Genomic DNA, 10,052 nt, shown 5'->3' on the forward strand with positions numbered 1-10,052 from the left:
GTTGTTGTTGTTGTTATTATTATTATTATATTAACTGTTACATTAAGAATTCAATTATTTACTAAGTTAGAGTTAATAATATAGTGATCAATTTTATTAGATAAAGTATTGTTAAAAGTAACAACTGTATAAAATAATTATATAATAATTATAATTTTATGAATATTGCTGCTTTTATGTTTTTTTAGTAACAGTAATGTATTACCCATTGCATTCCCTAATGAATGAATACAGTTTGTGTAGATATGCAATATGCAACCCTAATCTGAATAAGCTTTTCCTTCAGCAAATGCAGTGCAAAATAACCTCATAGGATATTAAGAAAATCTTACTTTTGTGTGACTGTGTCTTTCTATAATGGAATGTTTTGTGTTTTTCCATAGGTGCACTCTACACCCCAATGACTCTCTGGCTATGGAGGGCCCGCTGTCTCGAGTGAAGTCTCTGAAGAAGTCCCTGCGCCAATCCTTCAGAAGAATCCGAAAAAGCAGAGTCTCAGGAAAGAAGCGTGCTGTGGTTAATAGTCCCACCAGTAAAGTGAGTGTCTGGAAATCTCACGCACATGCAGGTTTTGTGATTCTAGGCAACGAGGCCATTGTTTGTCAGTCTGTTGACCTGTTGATTTTCTTAGTTTCCTTTAAGATGCTCATCTTGTTTCCTTCAGGTTCAGGAGGCTAACGCCCAGTTGGCGGAGCACGATGCTGAGGTGACACCAGTGCAGAGACGGATTGAGCCCCGCTCTGCAGACGACTCGCTGTCTGGAGTGGTTCGCTGCCTCTGCTTCGCTGACACTTTCCTTAGAGATGGTGAGAATTTGGCAGTTTTCAGGCTTTTTTTTTTTTTTTTTTTTGAAATTGAATTTGACATTACAGTTCTATATCAGATCCATCTGTAATTTAAATCCAATTGGGATGTTTTAAAAAAAGGTGCAAACACACTGAACATATTTCAGTTGTGATTATTTGTGAATTATTCCATTTGAATTATTGAGTCTAGTCACAGCCCCATTATCAGTGTGATTATCAGATCAGCATAAGCAGTTTTGCTGTTGATCTAATCTAGAAATCTAATTCTAAATCTTTAGAAGCAGTTTTGTCTGTCCTGTGTGAAATGTGTGGGCTTATGTTTATATTGTTTAACCTGATCAAGGCTGCTAAACACTCGCCTACGTTTGCATATTGAAGTGATTTATGCTGTCTCTCTATATTGCGATTTCTGGGTCACCGGTACGAGGCAGCCCCGCTTCCCTCATCTTCAAATATATGACCCTTTGACTTAAACAGTCTCTTGCACAATAATGATTGGATCGTGTTTGGGGAAAGCTGAATTTTCCATGAGGGAGTTATGAACAAAGTAGTATTGTTTTATTAGCGCAATATATTTAAATGATTCAAAATAATGGGGGGAATAACTTTGCATTTGTACTGTGCAGTTATGGGCGTGAGTGGCTTGTTATTGGAACATAATAACAGGTCAGTTTAGGTCACTGTTGTCTGAAACAGCTGTGCTGACTGAATAGGGAAAACTAAAAAATGCTCTTGCACAAAATACTTAGGCCACCAAATCAGGTCATGGTGAACGCTACTTAATAAGCTGATAAGTTGAATCAGATGTCAGATAACAGATCCAAAACTTTAGTTTTGGGTGGACACATGGAGCAGGATTGAGAAACGCTTGCTAGAAGGTCAAGATTTGTATTCTCGTCAAACCTTTATTTCAAAACAATGCTTGCTTACAGGACCAGGACCATTTACAGCCATTACAGTCAATTTACTTAAGTTACTTTAAGTAATGTTGCATGTGCTGACCTATTTTTGTGAAGTTCTTAAAGGGGTCATCGGATGCTAAGTTCACTTTTTCATGTTGTTTGACCATTAATGTGTGTTGGCAGTGTATGTACAAATCTACCCTATAATGATAAAAATCCATGCAGTGGTTTTTAATTAATCTGTAAAAATAATATCCCCTTTTTCAAATCGAGCCGTTCTCATATTCTTGTCGTTGTGCCGTCACACCCACAGAGGCCGTTCCCATGATAGTTGATTGACATGAGCTCTTACCTTAGACCAGCTGTCACAGTCCCGTAACTTTCCATGTTTTAATGCCAGAGCAGGGATGAAAGTTAGACAAGAATATCTCCGATTGAGCGATTGAGGTGTTGTGTTGCTGGATGTAATAATGAATATAGTGGTCGTCATTTACTCCTGACATCTGAGCCGCTGAAGATGCAGTAGATTCCGTTTGTGAAGGGAATGCGCCTCCCGATCTACATATATCCGTCTATGTTCGCGTGAATCATTCATTATCCAGCTTCACTTACAGCAGAAGTGAGTATAAGCGTTTTTTTATGAATCTTTGCAATCGCCTTTCCTTATAACGTGGTAGTTAGGAAGTTTAGTGGCTAAACGCGGCTAATGTAAACAAGACTGTCTTTCCACAGAGAGAAGAGAGGGGCGGGGTGAGCAGAGCTCATTTGCATTTAAAGAAACAACCCCTTAGAATGAGATGATTTTTGCTCATTTTGACAAGGTAAAAAAGGGTGGTGTTGTTCAAAACCATTGAGAATTTTTAATCAAAGTATATTAGAGACTTTTCATTAAGACCCTAAAGAATCATATCAACTTGTGGAAAATGGGCATCCGATGACCCCTTTAAATTTTGTGTTTTCGTTTTGAAGATTTAGGCTTTTGTGTGTGCTTGACCACGCCTCTTTTCTAAATGACCCTAATATGGCTTCCTGAAGGGTAAAGTTAAACATTTTTTGATAATTATTGATCTAGAGAGTCCAGAGAATTGTGCTACATTGGTTTTATTGATTACAGAGGGATACAGCAGCATTAGCGCCAACTAAGGGCTGTTTTTCAGCAAGAACCGGGTGTTGATTCCGAGTGCAATTTCCGCGGTTTGACTGGTTTCCTATTCCACGGGCTGGAGAGAGACCACAGAGCCAGAGACGCAACATGCCGACCGGTCCATGCAGAGCTGAAACATCCTGAACAAACCCAATATCAACAATGGCTTTGCGAACCTACATCAGCATTCAAACACAGCTAATCCAATGTGTTCGTATTTAGCTGCTATTTAAAAAAAAAAAAAAAAAAGCCCGGTCAAAAGTTTCTGTTCACCCAGCCTCTGACACAAGCGGTTCCTACTTCTTGACCAGCAATGTTTTGGTGCTACTTACGAACCACTTTTCCTGGTTCTGCACTGGTGCTTTGGGTGTGGAAAAACAAAGAACCGATTTGAAACTAGGCTCTGGCTCCGAACCCGCACTCAAACTGCCACCAAGTGGCCAAACTCTGCACTTTGTTTTTTCACTGTGACCTCAGATTGAGTTCTTGCACAGATGTTCAGAGATTCCGAAAATATCTCTTTCTTTTCAAGAGTTATAGGTGCCCCTTACAAACGTTTTTGGCGTCCTGTTGCAATGGCGAATAGCAAGTATAATGTTTTTTTTTCTTCAAAGAATCTTTAAAGAAACCACTGGTTTGGTTCTGATCGGGTGAAAAACATAGGAATAGTTTGTAAAATTTTTTTTTTTTTTTTTTTTTTTTCTGACAGTTTTGTTTTGTCAGTCGTGAGCCAAGGATTCCAACAATGTGACACTTTTTAACGATTTGAGAGTAATGAGTGCTTTCATACTTTTGATCACTGTAGCGCCACCATCAGGTCGTTTGGGGCGAGCCTTGGTGACTTTGTAGGCATTGTGAGTACTACCATCCCTCCAAATTTCAAGTCTCTACGACTTAAGGTTTGGTCTGTCCAAACACTTTTAGGTGGAGAATATTGATCCTTGGCCATTCTAACAGTTACAGTAGGGTTTAATAATCAGTTTAACAACATTTTTGTATTTTAATTTTAAATTATTTCTTTCTTTGACAAAGCTGAATTTTCAGTAGCCATTACTCCACGTGGTCCTTCAGAAATCATTCTAATATGCTGATTTGGTGCTAAATAGTTGTTCTGCTTAATATTTTTGTAAAATATTTGTCATTGAGTTAAAATGGAAATCTTTTCTAACATTATAAATGTCTTTTCTCTAAATGCCCTTTTTAATCGGTTGAATGAATAAGTGTTAATTTAAAAAAAAAAAAAAAGACTGACCTCAAACTTTTGAATGGTAATGCTCGTAATATACTAATGACATTTTAGTACTTTGATTCATTAAGTTTCATTTTTGCCCTAGTCAAGAGTAGTGACTGAAAGATGAATTATAAAACATAGTCCAATAATTCTTATTAATTGTTAACCTTTTTGCACTTGCCTGATGTTAAACCAAATGTTAAAGGAGAAGTCCACTTCCAGAACAACAATTTACAGATAATGTACTCACCCCCTTGTCATCCAAAATGTTCATGTCTTTCTTTAGTCAAAAAGAAATTGTTTTTTTGAGGAAAACATTTCAGGATTTTTCTCCGTATAATGGACTGATATGGTGCCCCAAGTTTGAACTTCCAAAATGCAGTTTAAATGTGGCTTCAAACGATCCCAAATGCGGTTGTAAACGATCCCAGCTGAGGAAGAAGGGTCTTATCTAGAGAAACGATCAGTTATTTTCATTAAAAAAAAAGCAAAAACAATTTAAATACTTTTTAATCTCAAAAGCTTGTCTTGTCTTGCTTTGCCTGAGCTCTGTGTATTCTGACTCAAGACAGTTAGGGTATGTCGAAAAACTCCAATTGTATTTTCTCCCTAAAATTCAAAAATCATTTCAAAATCATCCTACATCGCTGCAGAAGTACCGACCCAGTCTTTGCGAAGTGAACATGCAAAGAAGATCAAACAAATGATTTTGAAGTTGAGGGAGAACATGAGATGGGAGTTCAGGGAGAGTAAGTCAATACGAGCGTTTGACATTAAGAAGTATATAAATTGTATTATTATGAAAATAACCGATCGTTTCGCTAGATAAGACCCTTCTTCCTCAGCTGGGATTGTTTACAAACACATTTGGGATCGTTTAAAGCTGCATTTAAACTACATTTTGGAAGTTCAAACTCGGGGCACCATATCGGTCCATTATATGTAGAAAAATCCTGAAATGTTTTCTTCAAAAAAACACAATTTCTTTACGACTGAAGAAAGACATGAACATCTTGGATGACAAGGGGGTGAGTACATTATCTGTAAATCTTTATTCTGGAAGTGGACTACTTCTTTAAAGCTTTACAATCTGTCAACTGAATGAACATGTACCACGCTATAGGGTGATTACAGCCCTGCATATAACAGTATTCTCATGTCACTTTTTGTTTTTTTTTAAAAAGACAAACAAATCAGGATTCTGTGGAACTAGCATCATGCATGTTTTATGTAAATGAGACTCCAGGACCTGAACATTCATTATTATTGTTGTGGCTGTTACTCAGGAACACATCACGGACCTACAATGTGGGCCGGCACGAACTCTGGCTCCGTGTACGCATACGCTCTGGATGTACCCTCGCAGGAGAAGTTCTCTGAGCAGAGTGTGGAGGCGCTGCTGGGTAAGGAGATCCAGCTTATGCACAGAGCCCCAGTGGTGTCCATCGCTGTGCTGGATGGCCGAGGGAACCCTCTGCCAGAGCCATACGAAGTCTCCAGAGATCTGGCCAAAGCACCAGATATGCAGGGCAGCCACTCTGTTCTTATTGCTTCTGAGGAGCAGTTTAAGGTTGGGATTTTTACTCAAGTTAGCTTAACTAAATAAACCAGATCATCAAAAAATGGATTGGAACAACCTTTGTTTTACTTTGTGTAGGTTTTCATGCTGCCTAAAGTAAGCGCGAAGACCAAGTTCAAGTTGACCGCCCATGAAGGCTGTCGAGTACGAAAGGTGGCGCTGTCGAACTTCACCAGCGTTAGCTCTGAAGAGTACTCTGAGAACGCTCTAGTGTGCCTTACAAATCTGGGTGACATCCACGTGTTCAGCGTGCCAGCACTGAGACCGCAAGTACGCTACGACTGCATCCGCAAAGAAGACATCAGCGGCATTGCTTCCTGCGTGTTCACTAAGACTGGGCAAGGTTAGTAGTTCGTTCTCAAACGGCGTGTAAATAATTTCTGAGCTTTTCCACATGAACGAGATTAAACTATGTTGATAGGATTCTACCTGATTTCACCCTCGGAGTACGAGCGCTTCTCGCTGTCAGCTCGTGTGATCACAGAGCCGCTGTGCCGAGTGGATGTGGAGCGACCTCACGATCTCTCTGCTCACAGGTAAATGAGAGAGATTTCACTAATCAGTTTAAGTGTTCAATCCAAAGTTTCCAGAAAATTGCCTGTCAAGTCTAAATGTGAAATTCCTGGGCAACATCAAAGCCACAGCCAACTTGAAGATATTTGATGTTCAATATGCAATTATGTTGAGCCGGATTTTGGATCAGTAAGATTTTACTGTTTGTGGAGCTACTCAACATCCTATGGGTGAAATGTATTTTGTGACCTAGAATTTGCTTCTTGTTTAATTGGGTTTTTTCCTCCTTGGGTTTTTGATGATAGGAAATGTGTGTTGTGAAGAAGTTTATTTGCTTTTTACATGGATTTGAAAACTTTTTCATTTAAGTAAGAGTGACAGTTGGAAAGCAAATTAATATTCACGGTCAAGATTAACTTGTCTTGACAGAAAGGTGAAGTCACTGAATTTAATGACATGGTTTTGGCAGTCAGGCATTAATATTTCTTATTAAGCACTATACAGTGCCTGCAAAAGTATTCATACCTCTTAATTTTTTTCTTGTTTTATGTTGCAGCCTTATTTTAAACTGCTTTAACTTTTTTCTCCACATCAATCTACACTCCATACATTATGATGGCAAAGCTAAAAACAGATTTGTAGCAAGTTTGTAAATTTAATAGAAAAAAAAAACTGAAATGATTCCATTGCATAAGTATTCATACCCTTTTCTTGGGATACCTCAAAAGGTCTGCAGCTGAAAATGCATATCAGAGTGAAAACCAAGCCCTGAGCTCAAAAGAACTGCATATAGAGCTCAGAAACAGGATTTCATCAAGCCACACATCTGGGGAAGAGTTCAGAAAAATTCACTGAAGGTTCACATGTGAGAGACTGATGGTCACTCTAGTTGAGCTCCATGATAATATATGCAGATGGGAGAAACTTGCAGAAGGACAAACATCACTGCAACACTCCACCAATCCGGTCTTAATGGTGGTGTGGCCAAACATCAGTCCTCTCCTCAGTGAAGACACATGGAAACCATCCTCCAACGAAGCACCTAAAGAACTCTCAGATTGTGAGAAACAAGATTCTCTGGTCTAAAGAACCTCAATTGCAAGCATCATGTTTGGAAGAAACCAGGCACTGCACATCACCTGCAGAGTACCATCCCAACAATAAAGTATACTGGTAGTAGCCTCATGCTGTGGGGATGTTTTTACGTAGCAGAGACTGAGGGACTTGACAGAGTAGAAGAAAAGCTCAACACAGCAAAATATAGAGAGAGCCTTAATGAAAACCCAGTCCAGAGCGTTCAGAACCTCAGACTGGACAGAAGGTTCACCTTACAACAGGACAATGACCCTAAGCACATAGCGAGAGTGGCTTATAGACAACTCTGTGAATGTTCGCGAGTGGCCCAGCCACAGCCTGGGGTTGAACCTAATCAAACATTTCTGGAGAAAGCTGAAAATGTCTGGCGACCCCCAACCCCCCCCATCCAAGCTGAGCTTGAGAGGTGAAGAGGCGAGGTGAAGAATATTAGATAATTGCCAAATGCAGATGCGCAAAGCTTGTCGTATCGTACCTGAAAATTCTTGAGGCTGTAAAAGTGATTCAAAGAAGTACTGCGTTAAGGGTATGAATACTTATGCAATGTACTTATTTTTAATAAATTTGCAAAGTTGTTGCAAATTAATTAAAAATATTTTTTATTTTTAATAAATTTTTAATAAATTTGCATCTTTAAAAAATGACAAGTTGTCACATCTTTTTTTTTTTTTTTTTTTTTTTTTTTTTTTTTTTTTTGCTTTGTGATTATGGTGTATAGAATGTTGATTAACATAGAAAAAGTTAAAAGCAGTTTAACATAAGGATTTAACACAAAACAGCTTGGGGAAAAAAAAAATGCTTTTGCAAAGCACTGTATAAAAAGAAATTTCCAGAATATTTGTATTCAGCAAGGACGCACTAAATTAATTAAAAGTGACAGTAAAGACATTTTTAATGTTACAAAAGATTTCTCTTTCAAACAGATGCTGCTCTTTTGAAATTTATATTCATCAAAGAATTCTGGAAAAAAAGTATCATGGTTTCTATGAAAATATTAAGCGGTTTTCAACATGATTATAACAAGAAATGTTTCCTAAGCATAAAATAAACACATTAGAATGATTTCTGAGGGATCTTGACACTGAAGACATTTATTTGAAATTATGAAAATATTACATATTATTACTGTTTTTACTATATTCTTGAACAAAATAACTGCAGCCTTGTTGAGCAGAAGAGACATCTTTCAAAAATATGACAAGTAAATTTCGGTTATTGAATGGTAGTGTTCAGATAGATAATTTTGGTGGATGATCATGTTGGAGAAATGAATCATGTTCCAGACATTCAGAGAATAATAGTTCTGCATTTTCAGCACATTTCAATCTTTTTTTTAGCGGTTCCAGCACGACGCTCCCACCACAGGCTAATGGAACACACAAGACACAAGCAGAGAGCAAGTCTGTTGAAACTGAAGGTAACAATTCTGCGCTCAAGTCTTGACAGATGGAAAATAAATGTCATTCTTCACCCAACTAGCTGAAATTACTAGCGTTTTAGCGGTTTCGTTTTACTGGAAATTTGAATTTTTATGACTGAAGTCTAATTTATGTTCTTGATGTTTAATGTCTCATACAGCAGTTAATTTTTCCAAAACTATGATCTCACCCCTTTTGTGACAATACACATCACACTGTCAGGAACACGTTGTATTTCATGAAATATTGCTCAGGCTGAAAAAACACAAAATCTGATAATGTGTGGTCATTCTCTCAGGGTTCTTGGATGAAATGCGGAGCGCCTTATCCTCGCCCGTCCTGGATTCTCCAAACAGCAGTGCTGACATCACTCTGGACACCACGGGCGAGCTCACTGTTGAGGATGTCAAAGATTTCTTAATGTGAGCGTTCTTTACTTATCTATTCTGGTCTGTTAGAGTTGAGGTTATTTCGGGTTCCCTCAATGTTTTGCTTCTGTAGGACTGTGGATGAAGCTGAGAATAACTTCAGAAACATCACTGAGGAGGATGGGAGGCCTCCTGGAATTCTCATCAACTGAGGCGAGCTAGCAGACAGCTGGAGGTGAGGAACATTTACAGAGTAAGCGGGCTGTGAACACTGTGGTCTGTAAAGAGTAGACGGGGGATTTGTCACTTGATGCAGAATGGAGTGTGTCTGAGGAAGTGAACCCTGCTGAGCCTGGCAGATCCCTGCTAGACGTTTGTTTGCAAAAATTATTTGGGATGTGCACTTTGTAGTGTTATAGAGGAACAATATGTACTGATGATATCACACTACATTTTTCAGTATCATGTGACAAAAGTTCAGTTGTTTTCAAACAAGCAGCAAATAGCAGTATAGCTTAAATAGATTTTTTTTTTTTTTTTTTTTAGTTTACAGTTTACATAATTTAAATTACCACATGATTTAACCTTCAAGCCATCCTAGGTGTATATGACTTTCCTCGTTCAGAAAAATACAATCTGAGTTATATTAAAAAAAATGTCCTGGATCTTCCAACCCCTTTAATGGGAGTGAATTGGTGTTGAGATTTTGAAGTGCGTCTATGCATCATAAAAAGTACTCCACATGGCTCCAGGGGGTTAATAAATGCCTTCTGAAGTGAATCGATGCGTTTGTGTAAGAAAAATATTCAAATTTAAAACTTTATAAATCATAATCTCTAGCTGCTTCTGACTGTCGTACGCACATTCACTAGAGAGTGGCGTTCCAGCGGATGATGTAGGATGTAGGTGTAGTTTAAGCTCTAGTAAAAATATGCTAGTCTCTCAAAAACCAGGTTTGCAGCAGAGGAAAACCAGTCTCCTTTTGGCTTATATCAA

The 10,052-nt window shown here is 38.2% G+C and overlaps 1 protein-coding gene across 2 annotated transcripts in view; it reads left to right on the plus strand.

The window, feature by feature from the left end:
* Positions 1–10,052, plus strand: part of llgl1 (LLGL scribble cell polarity complex component 1) — a 50,822-nt gene that overhangs the window by 37,316 nt on the left and 3,454 nt on the right. For both annotated transcript variants that reach the window (XM_051105649.1, XM_051105650.1), the window contains exons 15-22: positions 384–537; positions 665–806; positions 5,370–5,653; positions 5,741–6,005; positions 6,084–6,198; positions 8,608–8,687; positions 8,987–9,110; positions 9,190–9,291. In XM_051105649.1, coding sequence (XP_050961606.1) covers positions 384–537; positions 665–806; positions 5,370–5,653; positions 5,741–6,005; positions 6,084–6,198; positions 8,608–8,687; positions 8,987–9,110; positions 9,190–9,268 — 1,243 coding nt within the window. In that variant the 3' untranslated portion in view covers positions 9,269–9,291. The remainder of the gene's footprint in view (positions 1–383; positions 538–664; positions 807–5,369; positions 5,654–5,740; positions 6,006–6,083; positions 6,199–8,607; positions 8,688–8,986; positions 9,111–9,189; positions 9,292–10,052) is intronic.

This window comes from Labeo rohita, chromosome 3 (assembly GCF_022985175.1).
Source record: "Labeo rohita strain BAU-BD-2019 chromosome 3, IGBB_LRoh.1.0, whole genome shotgun sequence".
NCBI classification, from domain to species: domain Eukaryota; kingdom Metazoa; phylum Chordata; class Actinopteri; order Cypriniformes; family Cyprinidae; genus Labeo; species Labeo rohita.